The sequence below is a fragment of the Corythoichthys intestinalis genome, chromosome 9 (assembly GCF_030265065.1).
Source record: "Corythoichthys intestinalis isolate RoL2023-P3 chromosome 9, ASM3026506v1, whole genome shotgun sequence".
NCBI classification, from domain to species: Eukaryota; Metazoa; Chordata; class Actinopteri; order Syngnathiformes; family Syngnathidae; genus Corythoichthys; species Corythoichthys intestinalis.
This window is the reverse complement of record NC_080403.1, coordinates 57,465,700-57,482,565: the sequence shown is the minus strand read 5'-3', so window position 1 is coordinate 57,482,565 and position 16,866 is coordinate 57,465,700. Positions and strand designations below refer to the sequence as shown.

The 16,866-nt window shown below is 38.9% G+C and overlaps 1 protein-coding gene across 3 annotated transcripts; it reads right to left on the bottom strand.

The window, feature by feature from the left end:
- Positions 1–1,625: 1,625 nt before the first annotated feature.
- Positions 1,626–14,560, bottom strand: myog (myogenin). 3 transcript variants are annotated; one of them, XM_057845727.1, is made up of 4 exons: positions 14,472–14,560; positions 10,919–11,397; positions 10,668–10,767; positions 1,626–4,460 (listed from the first exon to the last, which is right to left on the bottom strand). In XM_057845727.1, exons 1-4 carry the CDS (start codon positions 14,557–14,559, stop codon positions 4,354–4,356), a joined length of 774 nt encoding a protein of 257 aa, XP_057701710.1. In that variant the 5' UTR covers position 14,560; the 3' UTR covers positions 1,626–4,353. The 3 variants fall into 3 exon arrangements, with proteins under 3 accessions (XP_057701710.1, XP_057701712.1, XP_057701711.1); XM_057845729.1 differs by having other exon boundaries at positions 1,627–4,460; positions 10,919–11,280; positions 14,472–14,528; XM_057845728.1 differs by having other exon boundaries at positions 1,627–4,460; positions 10,919–11,607; positions 14,472–14,526.
- Between the last annotated feature and the right edge of the window lie 2,306 nt (positions 14,561–16,866).

Below are 16,866 nucleotides of genomic sequence, written 5' to 3'. Positions count from 1 at the left end.
AATGACATGAAATGCCCATAAGCGGAGTTTCAGGGGGGGCTGAAGCTACTTTTTGTATTCTCTCTTGCCAAGTTAAGAAAACAAATATTACCTTGTTTCAAAACAAGCCTAGAGCGCAGGCTGGTTTGAAGAACATCATTGTTTATACGAAGAAAAAAATTATTCGTCCGTGAAATATTTTCATTATCCATTCTCGTCATCGTTGACAAAAACAACAATGATGCTAATGCTAGCGCGAATGCTATGCGAAATGCTCCGAGTTACATTTAGTGTGTGATGATCACACATCAAAGACCTTAAAAGGCTAAAGCTACATTGCATATTGTCTCTTGCCAAGATAAGACAACAAATCTTACCGTGTGTTTCAAAACAAGTAAGCCTAGAGCGCAGTCTGGCTTTAAGAACATCATTTTTTATACGGAGAAACAAATTGTTCGTCTGTAAAATATTTTCGTTATTGTCATCGTTGACGAAAACAACAAAGATGCTAATGTGACCGCTATGCGAACGCGATGAGTTACATTTAGTGTGTGATGATGATCACTCACCTTAATAGGCTAAAGCTACATTGCGTATTCTTTCTTGCCAAGATAAAAAAACAAATCTTACCTTGTGTGTTTTAAAACAATCCTGGAGCACAGTCTGGCATGTAGAACATCATTGTTTGTACAAAGAAAAAAATTGTTTGTCTGTGAAATATTTTCGTTGTCATCATCGCTGATGAAAACAATGATGCTAATGCTAACTTAACGCTATGCTAACGCTACGAGTTGCATTTAGTGTGTGATGATCACTCTTTACAGACCTTTAAAGGCTAAAGCTACATTGCATTTTCTCTCTTACCAAGATGGGAAAACAATTATCACCAATTCTTTTTAAAATAGTAAGCCTAGAGTGCATAAGAAAATAAATATCACCATGTCTTTAAAAAAAAAAAAAAAAAAAGTAAGCCTAGAGCACAGCCTGGCTTGAAGAACATTGTTTATACAAAGAATTTTTCGTTGATGAAAAATTTTGGTTATTGTTGACGAAAACAACACTGATGCAAATAATGTGAAAGCTGTGCTAACGCTACGAGTTACATTTATTTAAAGCCTAAAGCTACATTGCGTATTGTCTCTCGCCAAGATAAGAAACCAAATCTTACCGTGTGTTTCAAAACAAGCCTAGAGCGCAGCCTGGCTTAAAGAACATTGTTTGCTGTATACGAGGAAAAAATTGTCTGAAATATTTTCGTTATCGTCATAGTTGACGAAAAAAACAATGATGCTTTTACCAACGCGAACACTATGCTAACGCTTTGAGTTATATTTAGTGTGTGATCACGCAACACAGACCTTTAAAGGCTAAAGCTACATTGCGTATTGTCTCTTGCCAAGAAAACAAATCTTACCATATTTTTCAAAACAAGTAACCTTAGAGCACAGTCTGCCTTGAAGAAAATCATTGTTGATACAAAGAAAAAAATTATTCGTCCGTGAAATATTTTCATTATGGTCATCGTTGACGAAGACAACAACGGTGCTAATGCTAACGCGAACGCTATGCTAACGCTACGAGTTGCATTTAGTGTGTGATGATCACATAGCGAAGACCTCAAAAGGCTAAAGCTACATTGCATAATCTCTCTTGCCAAGATAAGAAAAAATGTGGTTAAAAACAAGTAAGCCTAGAGCACGGCCTGGCTTGAAGAACATCATTCTTTATACGATGAAAAAAATGGAAAAAAATTGTTCGGCAGTGAAATATTTTCGCAATCGTCAATACTGACGACAACAACAACAGTGGTTTTGTTGCTTGTGATGCAAATGACACGCTTCCACAGCAAGAATAATCAAAATGGTCTTTATTGCAAGGACTGGTCAGGAAATTTCCAAACATCTACAAATACACAACAATCTTTGTTATAAAAATCCCAAAAATAAGTTAGCGAAAACAATCAAACAAAACAAAAAAAACAATACAAAATAAACTGGCAAAACCCACTCTGTAGAAAAAGGGAACGTATTTACATCACTAGCATTCGTATAACCAGTTTCAAATTAAGCAGATCTTGGTCAAAAAAACTGCCACGGTACATGTTGGCCCCACAAATAAACTCACTGTTCTTTGTCTGCATCAAAACACACGCAAAACAAGAATGAAAGAGAAGGGAAAGGTTTGGAAAAGCTTAAATTAAGTAAGGAGGAAAACCTAGGCCGTGTCTGTTAAACTGCAGACTTTTGGCTGAATCCCAATCAAGGAAATAAAGTGGAATTCTTTCAAAATAGGAGTAACCGTCGAGGTCAATTGTGATTTAGATACAAAAATACAGTGGTGCCTCAAGATACGAACGCTTCAGTACTGGAAAAATTCATTTTACAAAAGGGTTTTTTTCTCTGCATTTCACGCTATAAAATGATTCCACCAAGATAATACATGCTGTAATAGATCATTCCCGCCCGCAGAAAATTCTAAAAGTTGCGCTATAAAATTCTGCTGCCCTATCGATCAGAATCTTTACCATCTTTTTCAGTAATGCTATCCTATTGACTCTATTTTTGGTATAATGCCAGTACAGTATAAGGGCATTTTGTTTTTGCATTCAGGTGATTCTCAAGAAGCTAAGATAAACTATGTCATTGAAGATTTCAGGTAATATAAATATTAAAAACCTGAAATTGTTAGTTGAAAGATGGTTAAGTCTATTATTAGTCCACTATTTGTTACCAAAATAGTATTTTCTGTTTGTTTCTTTTGTAAATTCATGACGGTAATGTGTCCAAGAAAATCTAAGCTAAGCTAAACTAAGCTATGTCTTTGAAGAATTTAGGGAGATAATCATTAAAAACCTGAAATTATTAGTTGAAAGATGGTTATATCTATTATTAGCCCACCGTTTGTTACCAAAATAGTATTTTCTAGGTTTGTTTCTTTCGTAAATTCACAACTGTAATGCGTCCAAGAAAAGGTAAGCTAAGCTAAGCTAAACTATGTCTTTGAAGATTTTAGTGATAGTCATAAAAACCTTCAATTTTTAGTTGGAAGATGGTTATGTCTAATATTAATCCACCATTTGTCACAAAATAGTATTTCCTACGTTTCTTTCTTTTGTAAATTCACGACTGCAATGAGTCCAAGAAAAGCTAAGCTAAGCTAAGCTAAAATTTGTCTTTGAAGATTTTAGTTGAAATTGTTAGTTGAAAGATGTTATGCGGCATAAAATAGTATGTCGTATGTTTTTTTTTATTTTTTTATTGATTTTAGAGTCAACAATTCTAATGTGTAATGTAACTAATGTGTCCATGAAAACCATTGATATTTTCACCTCAATACAGCATTATAAATATTCAATAAATCTCATGAAAAAAATATAAATTTGTATAAAACTATATAATTTGGCAGATTATAAGATATAATGGTTTCCTTAAAAATTTTGAAGGGCAATTTAATGTCCAAGCATGCAGCTTTCATTACCGTTGTACTGTGTTCATGGTCCAGTTTTTTTTTTTTTTTTTTAAATGAAGCCATTCTGACCCATAATGCACTACGAAGGAGGCAAGACAAAAGATGGCTACAAGGTAAGATTGTCCTGTTTTGATATTGCTAATAGTTAAGTTTTTATTCCTAATTCAAACTGTCGATTACCAACAGTTCATTACTGTAATAACTTTAATGAGAATCACCCATATGTAAAAAATAAAAAAATGTAAAAAAAAAAAACGGCCAAACAATCTTAACTTGTTGCTATACAGTAATGAAGGACATTTACCAAAACTAGCTTAAAATAGCAAAATGCTATGATGACTCTGTCATTTTTTTTTAACCAACAGTTTAAGTTCCCTAATATTTTTATTTACAGTGAAATGCCTACTGATTAATGTCTAAAAACATATAATTAGATGTTTAAAAGGTAAGATTTTTTAGCCTGTTTTGATATTGTTCATAGTTAAATTTATATTCCCTTTTCTTTATCATAGGCTATCACAATGTGTAATATTACATGTTTTCCGATTCTGTATTTTACTGTAAATAAAACATTACGGAGCTCAAACTTTCAATTAAAACAAATGGCTGAGTCATCATAGTATTTTGCTATTTTAAGCTAGCTTTGGTACCGTAATGACTAGCTTTCATGAGAATCACTATTCCCTATTGTTCAGTTTATAGCCAATTTATATAATTTAATGACGTGTTTTAGTCATGCTCGGAAGGTAATAAGTTAATTTACAAGTGAAATACGATTCATTATGTGACAAATCATGGTACGAAAGCATCTCCGGAAATTGAGGTACCACTGTAACAGCCTGTTTTTCTGATGGTATCGTGTCCAAGGCACAGTGTTTTCTCTCTGGGTCCGCTCAGTGGAAGTTCTCATTTGGGAATGTCCACCGGAAAGCCGACTGCCCCGTTTGTGGCGGCCATGCCCTCCACGATGGAACTCAGGGTCTGCTCCGGAGAATCAGCAGCACTCAGAAGCTCTGTGGGGAGTCACACATGACAGGGGTGAACATTTGTGCGTCTGGGTTTTTGGGTATTTAAGTCTGAAAACTAGAAGTTACTTGAGTAAATTTTGGAGAAAACTTCTACGACTTCTTCGAGCAGTTTTACCATGCCATACTTTTTATTTGAGTAGATTTATGAAGAAGAAAACACTACTCTTACTGCGCTACATTCATGTCCTCTTGATTCCACATTTTATATTTTACTGCATTTTTGCTAGAACAGTGGTTTCACGTAGAGACGTCACAACCATAATCACGGAATAGCTGTTCCTAGTTTGAAGTCAGTGTTTTTTGTGTATTTCTTAGGCTTAAAATTGTCCGATATAATCAGGAGCATTTTAAAATGATATCGGCTAATATTGACACCTTTGTACAAGGGCTGGTCACTGCTTAGCAAAGCAGTAATGTTTGTTGACCACTAGATGTCTACAAACAAAGATGCTTAGGATTTGTGATGTGAGCAGACCATTTGCATTCCTGGTGCAAAAATTAAATGAACGTTAAATAATTGAAAAAGAATGAATTATAAACTTGTTACATATAACTACTGCAGTACCAGACAGAAATAGTCACTAAGAAAACTATGAAAGTAATAACATACAAAAATCTGTTCAAAAGCCCAGCAAAATTGTCATTGTAATGCATGATTTGTAATGCTTTGGTCGCCGCCTAGTGGCCGTTTGGGGTTACTACTGTAAACTTGATTTATGATGGACATTTTGGCTCATTTCAATTTATATTATGTTTATGGGACATTGATTTTCTGTAACTTCATCTGAAGTTGTTCTCTTGTTTTTCACAGAATGTTTATATTATTTGGAAAAGGTTGTGACATTTATTATCATTTAAACATCCACTAGGGCTGTTATTTATGACAGCATATTTATTTCAAAATGATGTTTGCATTTGCAGTTTGCTATGTATGAGCCATATTCCTTATTTCAGTGGTTCCCAAACCAGTCCTCAAGGACCCCTGTGGGTCCTGGTTTTTGTCCCTGACGATTGAGCACAGAGCGTTTAACCAATGAGGTTTCTGCTAAAACAAGCAGCACCTGACTACAATCAACTGATTCCACTTGTAAAACACCAGATTGGTACACATGTGTTGTCCTGTTTTGTTGGAAAGAAATCCAGCACCCACAGCGGCCCGATGTGGAATAGTTTGGGAACCCCTGCCTTATTTGTTTTATTTCATGTAATTTTACTCCATGCCACAAGGGGCTGTAATTTGCATCTTTCCACTAACCTGAAGTCAGCCCTGTAGGCTTAAAAGCCAATTACAACACAGTTGTTGGTAGCTAGGGTCTATATATGCTATATATATATATATATATATATATATATATATATATATATATATATATGTATAGATGAACATATGAGTTCAAATGCACTGCCACAAGTCATTAATTAGCACAAGCATCCATATGTATATGGCGGAAAACACTCAGGTGACTTGAAGTTCCGCGCTGAGACCCCCAATTTGGCCAAATTTCAAAATTGTCCGATATGCACGTGTGATACATCATTGGAAAGCTTAAAATCTCAATTTTCTGGGGGAAGAAATTTTTTGAACAGGAGGGCGTTGTTTTTTTTGTTTTTTTTTTTTAATGTTTTTTAAACACAAAACCCTATCTGGAGTTGTGAGCACGCGAGAGCAGGATTACAGATGCCATGACTTTAACGAGATATTATCGCGCACTTGCCTTGTTTCGATTCAAAAACTCCATGTAGCTGTATCAGCGAGTGTCAAGACTAAGAGTGTGACAATATCTCGATACAGCGATATATCGCGATATTTTGCAACCCGATCGGTTATCGATATGCTCCCGCTAAGTATCGATACTTTTATTTGACATATTGGCCATACAATGGAGTACGGATGCTGTAAACTGCTCAATGTTTGTTGAGCAATTCCTTGGCAGTCCACTAGGGGTGCTCAGCAGTGGCGGTGAAGGTAAAGTGCGCACAAGTCGCCTAGAGAAGAAGAGCGGCCCCAAGTGGGTTGAAAAAATTTTTTAAAAGCTTCGTGAGAACGGTGGAGGAAAAGTGAGAATATTGCTGAAAATCACACATGTGGAGACACTTTGGATTTTACACCAATAATAAAGGAAATAAGGTGAACAAGGACTTTGCTGTATGCAAGAAATGTCTAATAAAATAAGGTTAACTGGCAGCTGGTGACTAAATAGACACCGGATTTCTATGAAGCATCAATTGAGGTAAGAAAGTTTTGCAATGTACTAGTAATTAATTTTTTCAATTTACATGTATTATTTTGATGACATTTGGTGTTGAATAATACAAAATGAACCAGGACCCTAAACTGGATGAAAATGAATAGCGAACAAGCCTACATGAATTTACTGATTTATTTGATATTGAGAACCACTTAAATTCCATCTAGTTTACTACACAAACTATTATTACTGCCATTTTGATACAATAAGCTATAAAAACGGTTTGAATAGCTTCCAAGATATATAAGGTGACGTGCATTATAATTAATGTAGCCTACATATTAAAGATAGGTAATTATTGCATTTTTTAATTTCTATACATTCAATTCATATTGTTTTAATTCACTCAATACTTCCAACACACACACAAAATCAGGATTTCAACTCAAAAGCTATTAAGTAGCTAATATTTCTTTTATTTATTTTGTTGTTTTTAAGGTGAGGAAGGATGTAACTGACTGAGTCTGACGTATCAAATGCTGAAGCAGATGGTGGAAGTGCTCAAACCAATGCTTTTGACAACAAAGGTCATATACAAAGAAAAGACCACCCAATTTTATCATTGCCCAACTCCAAGCTCAACTGCTGATTGACACCTACAGCACTGTTAAAATTTTTTTCAAAAGATTCAAAGAAATTAAGGGTGCCATTCATCATGATTTCTCCAAGAAATATCAGTGGTTGTGGTTTGTTTCCTCTATATGTGCAGGTACACAATTATCAGTAGATTTATATTTCACAGCAATGTTGCACTGAAAAGGTGTCACTGTTTAATAAATGACTTAAACAGTATTTTTTTCTATTTTGACATATATATATTTTTTCGTTTCAACAGTTGTATCATAGAAAATCATGTATCAAATTTCTGACCAATGTATTGATTTTTGCTGTATCGTGATATCGTGAGATAATCGTTATCGTGAGCCTTGTATCGCGAATCGTATCGTATCGTGAGGTGCCTTGAGGTTCCCACTCCTAGTCAAGACACAGCTGTGAAAGGCCACAGCTGGATTTTGGGGGGATTTTATGGGTGAAACATGGTAATATAACAAGGGTCGCGATGCAGAAATCGCAGACATCAAGGAGTGGTCGAGATGTTCTTTTTCATTTATTTACCCTTTTAAATGTTTTTTTTTTCCAATTTTTCTTTGTTTGGATTGATTATTTATTATCTAACATATTGGAGAAAATGCGACAGTAACAAAAAAAAATACAATTAAGCAATAGTTATGTGGTAGATATCCGTGACTTTTTACAGACGCCATTTTTTTCATTGTGACGTCATTAATTTGTTTAAAAGTTTAACATATGTGAGTAAATAATTTTTTTGTCGGGTTTTTTTTTTTTTTCAACGAAATATCAGACATCGATTAATGACTCTAAGATAAAAATGACAGACATTTTGAATAATAAATGTAATTTATTACCTTTGTTTTATGGCTGGGTTGAAACAAAAGCGGTTGCGCGACGTCTGTAAATGGGGGTTTCCAGAGTAAAAGGGACAATTTAAAAATAGTTTGGGGACTTAATGAATCTGCTATGGCAGCATGTAGACATATTGTTCTATCAAACACAACAGTTGTTTTGGTTAAAAAAACAAAACAAAACAAAAACCCAGTAGTTTCTTTGAAAGAGGAGTGCAAGAGCAGAAACTGCTTTTTCAGTCTTGTCTGCGTTTTCCACCATATACACACATATATATATATCAGTATATACTAGAGATGTCCCGACCACTTCATTTTCAAAGTATCGGAATCGGCAAAAAAATATCGGACATGCCTTTTTTTAATATATTTTTTTTTTTTTAATTAATTCGTTTTCTAATTGTACTTAACGTTACAGACATAATATGTCACACTCATCCAGAGTCTTTAGTTTAGGCTGAAGGTAGGGTTATCAAATTTATCCCGTTAACGGCGGTAATTAATTTTTTAAAAAATTTATCACGTTAAAATATTTAACGCAATTAACGCATGCGCTGCACGACCCACTCACGCATTGTCGCGTTCAATCTGTAATGGCGCTGTTTTACCTATATATAGAGCTAAAAGGCAGCGTAAAATGAGTAGAGTGAATTTTGGCAACCTTTGGAGCCTTTTTTTAACTGGCTAAAGCCTTACAATCCCTCTCCCTACGATTAGAAATATCGTGGGAAGCAATGTGGGGAAGAAAGGTAGTAATTGATCATTTTCTTAACACCCTATGTTATTTCCCAACGCAGAGAAGATATATCAATTGGTACCAGTACGCACAGTCATGGTTGCACATCCCATCATGCATTTGGTCAGAACAGTTAAATGGCTACAGTATATTTACTGAAAGCTCAACAAATACACTAGATGGCAATATTTAGTCACAATATACAAAGTCACATTTATCCTTTAAGAATTACAAGTCTTTCTATCCGTGGATCCCTCTCACAGAAAGAATGTTAATAATGTAAATGCCATCTTGAGGATTTATTGTCATAATAAACAAATACAGTAATTATGTACTCTATGTTGAATGTATATATTCGTCCGAGTTTTATTCATTTTTTTTCTTAATGCATTGCCAAAATGTATATGATCGGGAAAAATTATCGGGAATGATTGGAATTGAATCAGGAGCAAAAAAAAAAAGCAATCGGATCGGGAACTATCGGGATCGGCAGATACTCAAACTAAAACGATCGGGATTGGATCGGGAGCAAAAAAAACATGATCGGAACAACCCTAGTATATACTGTACATATCAATATATATATATATATATATACATATACACACACACACACACACACACACACACACGTACTCATGGATTCGGTTTTATATATGTCTTTTTCTTATAGTGGGGAGAGGGACTTTTTTTTTATCCCTTGATGACCCAAAATTATTATGCTGCTCCGGTTTAATTCGTCAAAGATAATTAATCAACTAGGGCTGTAAGTATGTACACATTACGCTAACGAATAAATATATTAAAATAAACGTATATGTATACACCCCCCGGCCCCATCCTCCATTTCCTCACATATGTCCATATGCAGATTTATAGTTTTACATTCATATATTTCAATAGATCATAGGATCACGGGTCGAGGCCAATAAGATATACATTAAATATAATAATGTATATATAATATCTCATTCTTTGGTTAAGGTTAGAGGGTCCTCGGGGTCGCGACATTAAAAATTGGTAGTCACCATCTTGGGTTTAGGGTTTGAATTTAGATGCTCACCACTGGTTGAAATTAGGGCTTTAAAATACGAGGGTTGAGTTTAGTATAAATTGGGGCACTATCCGAATCGGTTGTAAAAAAACACAGCAATTTGAGTCTGAGAGGAATTCAACTGGTTGTGTTTAGCTGTTCCCTCCCCCAGGAAAGGTCTCCACCCTCATCCCCTACCTTAGGATCCTCACCCCAAAAAAGAAAGGGGGGTATATAGAATAAAATAACTGGGGTTGGATTTAGGGATGCGTAAAATTAGACAAATCATAATTAAAATGATACAAATACAAATGTTAGTAGCTAGGGGCCGAGAGTTTTTGACTGAGCCTGAGTGTCATGTCTCTGTTTTGTTTGTTCCGTAGAGAACATGATTTGAGAGAGCTATGAGTTAGCAAACAATCTTTTGGATCTGAGGAATGGACTCGCTGTTCATTCGTTTTCAATCGCATCGGGCGCACGTCAAGACAAAACCTCCTACTCCGCAACCAGTACTTGACCAAGTACAGGACTTGGTCAGTACAACTACTTTTACTTGAGTAGTATTAGTTTGACGTAACACTACTCTGACAAAAGTAAAGGTTTAGGCTACTCTAGCCTAACCTCTGGTAAAACCAGGAAGCCCCGAAAAGAACCCCCCTCATTCTGCTAAAAACCAGGGAGCTCCGAAAACAGAACCCCCCTATAAAGCTCTTGTTCTAAAGACCGTTAAGCCCGTTTTCCTGAACTCACCCTCACTGCTGTAGCTTTGCGTGCACTGCTCCGGCGTGCTGCTCCACTCGGGGCTACTGCAGCAGGTGCTGCCCGAACTGGGCTCGCTTGACGACGACACCTGTTGCCGTGGAGACGCACACCAGCAGAAGTCGCTGTCAGTCACGGTGTTATGACACAGAAACACGCGAACAGGAGACCCCACACGCTGCCGAATGTACTTCTGAATGACTAGAATTGAGTCAACGATTTGAAGTTTCTCGACTACTCACTCTAGGCTGGTTCTGTCCGGCCCGGTAGATTCCCATCTCGGTGTCTTGTTGATTGAAGGACGACACCAGGGCCTGCAATCGTTCGATGTACTGAATGGCGCTCCGTAAGATCTCTACCTTGGGTAGCCTCTGGTTGGGGTTCATCAGGGTGCTCCTCTTCAGAGCGTCGAAGGCCTCGTTGACCTTCTTCAGACGTCTCTTTTCTCTCAGCGTGGCCGCTCGCCGACGGTCCATGGTCACCGTTTTTCGTTTGCAGAGTTTGCACGCCCACGGCAAGCACTGACCCGGGCAATGGGGCTCGGAGTGGGGCGACAGGCCGGACGGCGAGGGTTTATCCTCAGGCTGGACGGCCCCGACTCCCCCTGTAAGAGTCCCGCATAAGCCCATGGCGGAGTTCTTGTCCTGGAACCCGGTTTGGTCGTAAGCGGCGGGCAGACGAGCGGGGAAGAAGTTGTCGCCGCCTTCGTAAAAGCGTTGGTCTGGGAAGAAGTAAGGGTTGGTCTCGAAAAGCTCCATATCGAACAACGTATTTGATCCCGAGCTTGCAAGCGTGGTGGTCAAGTCCTGCGCCTGGAGCGTGTTTTGTTATGTGGCTTCCTTCGTCCTTGGCCTGTGTTGTGATGAGCGGAAGACGTGCGGGGAACAACTGGTGCGGAGCAACTGTAGGCTGGCATTTAAAGCCCTCTGCCCTGCCGCGGGATCACCGGGTTAAATTTAGCACGAGCCCCCAGAAACCCGACACGACGTTTAGCTGTTGCCGCACATCTACGCTTCATATCTCAGTCGGGCCCTGATCTCTGGAGCTTTCTGGGACCGTGCGCGTGTGTCGAGCGGGAGCCATTTTTTTTTCGCTTGCGTGTCTCAAGAGCCTAACGTACGATCGAGTTGCCGGGGAAATGGGAAAGATAACCGAGCATCAAAGTTGTGAGCTAATGAGCTAATCCCTGCCTCGCGTCTCCATCCGTGACATTATACGTAAAGTCCCTTGCAATAGGGGCACCCGGTCGGGTACGGACAGCCTGGCGGCAGCTGTCGCTCATTCCAATGACACGCAATGACAAGAAGTTGTTGGACTCCTGAGTTGTTTATACAAAGGAATTGATGTGCACATAAAGTAGGTCACAGATGAATTCTTCACTTTGTGCCGTGACCACGTTAGCGCGGAAGATATCATTTCAAAGTGTCTATTAAAATTAATAGACACCGGAATCTATTCCGGTGGCCGAAAATGATGTTGACGTGACTAAAGGTATGACAACGTATGGAATAGGTGATATAAATTGGGGCAAAAAGGAATTTGGTCAACCACCAAATGTGCAAGTTTTTACAGAAAAATGTGGCATATTTTATTGATGGTTTGAATTGCGATTAATTACGATTAATTTTTAAGCTGTGATTAACTCGATTAAAAATTTTAATCGTTTGACAGCCCTAAGAACAATATATTTAAGCAAATTTTAGCAAGCCATTCTGTGCATCACATTTGCTTCATTCATATTTTTAATTATTTAAATTAATAATTTCAACAATCTCACAGCTAGCCTTTGTGGCGTTGTCTTTCGACTCTCGGGCTTTTGCGAAATACTACTGTGAAATAAACTAGCTTCAAGTTGCTTCAATTTCTTACAACGTATCTTCCCTGTAATCTTGTCATACATGTCAGCGTGTCTTGTTTGGTAATATCGCCTCACATTGAACTCTTTAAAAACAGTGACTGTCTCTTTTCAAATCAGGCGGACACAGTTGTTGCGTATTTTAGCGAAGAAATAGTCCAATTTCCACCTATCCTTGAAGCGTCGGCCATCACAGTCAACTTTCGTTTTTTTGTTGATTGTCGTCATTTTAGAAAATTGGGAGTAAAGGGTCACACGGACCATGTTTCTTCGAATGCAGCTGCCTTTTAGTGGGTAAATGATGAGTAGCATTTAGTGTGTAAGCTACTTCATATACTGGTAGCAGTACTGCTCATCAATTTATTAAGTCTGTGTGTGGGCCAGACATTACCGATTTAAGGACAGTGGCTGGGGGCCGGATGAAATTTGACCACGGGCCGCATTTGCTCCCCAGGCCGGACTTTGGACATGTCTGCTGTAACTCTTCACAAGCTTTTCACACACTGTTGCTGGTATTTTGGCCCATTCCTCCATACAGATCTTCTCTAGAGCAGTGATGTTTTGGGGCTGTTGTTGGGCAACACAGACTTTCAACTCCCTTCACAGATTTTCTATGGGGTTGAGACCTGGAGACTGGCTAGGCCACTCCAGGACCTTGAAATGCTTCTTACGAAGCCACTCCTTTGTTGCCCTGGCTGTGTGTTTGGGATCATTGTCATGCTGAAAGACCCAGCCACGTCTCATCTTCAATGCACTTGGTGATGGAAGGAGATTTTCGCTCAAAATCTCTCGATACATGGCCCCATTCATTCTTTCTTTTACACAGATCAGTCGTCCTGGTCCCTTTGCAGAAAAACAGCCCCAAAGCAGAATGTTTCCACCCTAATGCTTCACAGTGGATATGGTGCAATTTCGTATTCTTTTTCCTCCAAACAAGATAACCTGTGTTTCTACCAAAAAGTTCTATTTTAGTTTCATCTGACCATAACACATTCTTCCAGTCCTCTTCTGGATCATCCAAATGCTCACTAGCGAACCGCAGACGGGCCTGGACACGTACTGGCTTCAGCAGGGGGACACATCTGGCAGTGCAGGATTTGAGTCCCTGGCGGCGCATTGTGTTACTGATAGTAGCCTTTGTTACTGAGGTCCCAGCTCTCTGTAGGTCATTCACTAGGTCCCCCCGTGTGGTTGTGGGATTTTTGCTCACCGTTCTTGTTATCATTTTGACGCCACAGGGTGAGGAGGGAGTTGAAAGTCCGTGTTGCCCAACGACAGCCCCAAAACATCACTGCTCTAGAGGAGATCTACATGGAGGAATGGGCCAAACTACCAGCAACAGTGTGTGAAAAGCTTGTGAAGAGTTACAGAAAACGTTTGGCCTCCGTTATTGCCAACAAAGGGTACATAACAAAGAGATGAACTTTTGGTATAGACCAAATACTTATTTTCCACCATGATTTGAAAATCAATTCTTTAAAAATCAAACAATGTGATTTTCAGGGGTTTTTTTTGCCTAATATTTTCAAGTGGGAGAACTTGCACAATTAGTGGTTGACTAAATACTTATTTGCCCCACGGTATCACAATACTTTGTAGCCCAAAAGGTTATTGATATGCTCCCACTAAGAATCGATATACCGGAACCAAAGAAACCGACAGGTTGCTACCACAATCTCCTATTAGAACAGTGTCTACATTAGCTAACTAGCTGCCATTGGCAGCGCCAGACAGCCAATTCACTTTGACTAGATTAACAGGTTACTTCCTGTTGATTTTGATTCACTTCCTATTCATTTGCGGACATTGTTGCATCATTACCATTTCAGCGACCCAAAATCAAAAGGAAGTCACCTGCAAATGACGCGAAAGCAACAGGAGGTGACTTGGAAATGCCCCAAAATCAACAGGGAGCGACCCGAAATTTAATTGGGAGTTACCTGGAAATGCCCTTAAACTGGTGTCCAAAGTATTCCACATAGGGCGGCAGTGGGTTCTGGATTTCATTCCTACACAATAAGACCACATCTTTTCAATCTGGTGTCTCACAAGTGTAATCAATTGACCCCAAATCAACAGGAAGTGACGCGCAAATGCACCAAAATCAATAGAGAGTGACCCGAAATTCAATTGGAAGTTACCCGGAAATGCCCGAAAATCATCAGGAAGTGACCGATGAATAGAAAGTGGTCTTGGAGACTTTTCAGCAACCCAAAATCAACAGGAAGTGACCTTAAAATGACCCCAAATCAACGGGAAGTGACCCGAAGTCAACAGGGAGTTATCCGGAAATGCCCTAAAATCATCAGGAAGTGACCGATGCACAGAAGGTGACCTTTCAGACTTTTCAGTAACCCAAAATCAAACAGGAAGAGACCCATAAATGACCTCAAATCAACAGGAAGCTACCTGGAAATGCCCCAAAATCAACAGAGAGTGACACGAAATTCAATTGGGAGTTACCTGGAAATGCCCTAAAATAATCATGGACCGATGAACAGAAAGTGACCTTTCAGACTTCTCAGTAAGTTAAAATCGACAGGAAAGTGACCTATAAATGACCCCAAATCAACAGGAAGTGATGCGGAAATGCCCCAAAATCAATCGCGAGTGACTGGAAATTCAATTGGAAGTTACCCGGAAATGCCCGAAAATCATCAGGAAGTGACCGATGAACAGAAATTGACCTTGGAGATTTTTCAGCAACTCAAAAGCAACAGGAAGTGATCTTAAAATGACCCCAAATCAACAGGAAGTGACCTTAAAATGACCCCAAATCAACAGGAAGTGACCGATGAACTGAAGGTGACCTTTCAGACTTTTCAGTAACCCAAAATCAAACAGGAAGAGACCCATAAATGACCCCAAATCAACAGGAAGCTACCTGGAAATGCCCCCAAATCAACAGAGAGTGACCCGAAATTCAATTGGGAGTTACCTGGAAATGCCCTAAAATAATCATGGACCGATGAACAGAAAGTGACATTTCAGACCTCTCAGTAAGTTAAAATCGACAGAAAAGTGACCTATAAATAACCCCAAATCAACAGGAAGTGATGCGGAAATGCCCCAAAATCAATAGCGAGTGACTGGAAATTCAATTGGAAGTTACCCGGACATGCCCGAAAATCATCAGGAAGTGACAGATGAACAGAAAGTGACCTTGGAGACTTTTCAGCAACCCAAAATCAACAGGAAGTGACCTTAAAATGACCCCAAATCAACAGGAAGTGACCCGAGGCAATAGGAAGTTACCCGGAATGCCCTAAAATCATCAGGGAGTGACCAATGAACAGAAGGTGATCTTTCAGACTTTTCAGTAACCCAAAATCAAACAGGAAGAGACCTATAAATGACCCCAAAACAACAGGAAGCTACCTGGAAATACCCCAAAATCAACAGAGAGTGACCTCAAATCAACAGGAAGCTACCTGGAAATGCCCCAAAATCATCAGGAAGTGACCGATGAACAGGTGACCTTTCAGACTTTTCAGTAACCCAAAATCAAACAGGAAGAGACCTATAAATGACCCCAAATCAACAGGAAGCTACCTGGAAATGCCCCAAAATCAACAGGAAGTGATCTTAAAATAACCCCAAAACAACAGGAAGTGACCTTAAAATGACCCCAAATCAACAGGAAGAGACCTATAAATGACCCCAAATCAACAGGAAGCTACCTGGAAATGCCCCAAAATCAACAGGAAGTGATCTTAAAATAACCCCAAAACAACAGGAAGTGACCTTAAAATGACCCCAAATCAACAGGAAGTGACCCGAAGTCAATAGGAAGTTCCCCGGAAATGCCCTAAAATCATCAGGAAGTGACCGATGAACAGAAGGTGACCTTTCAGATTTTTCATTAACCCAAAATCAAACAGGAAGAGACCTATAAATGATCCCAAATCAACAGGAAGTGACCTGGGAAATGCCCCAAAATCAACAGATGGTACCTGAAATCAATAGAAAGTTACCCGGGAATGACCTAAAATCATCAGGACGTGACCGATGAACAGAGAGTGACCCAAAATCAACAGTGAGTGACCTATAAATGACCCAAAATCAACGAGAAGTGACCCAAAAATGCCCCAAAATCAACAGAGAGTGACCGATGAACAGAAGGTGACTTCAGAGTTTTCAGTAAGTGACCCGGACATGACCCCAAATCAACAGAGATTGACCCAAAATCAATAGGGAAGGACCTAAAGTCATCAGGAAGTGACCGATGAACAGAAATGGACCTTTCAGACTTTTCAGCAACCCAAAATCAACAGCAAGTGTCCTTAAAATGACCCCAAATCACCAGGAAGTGACCCGGAAATGCCCCAAACCAAC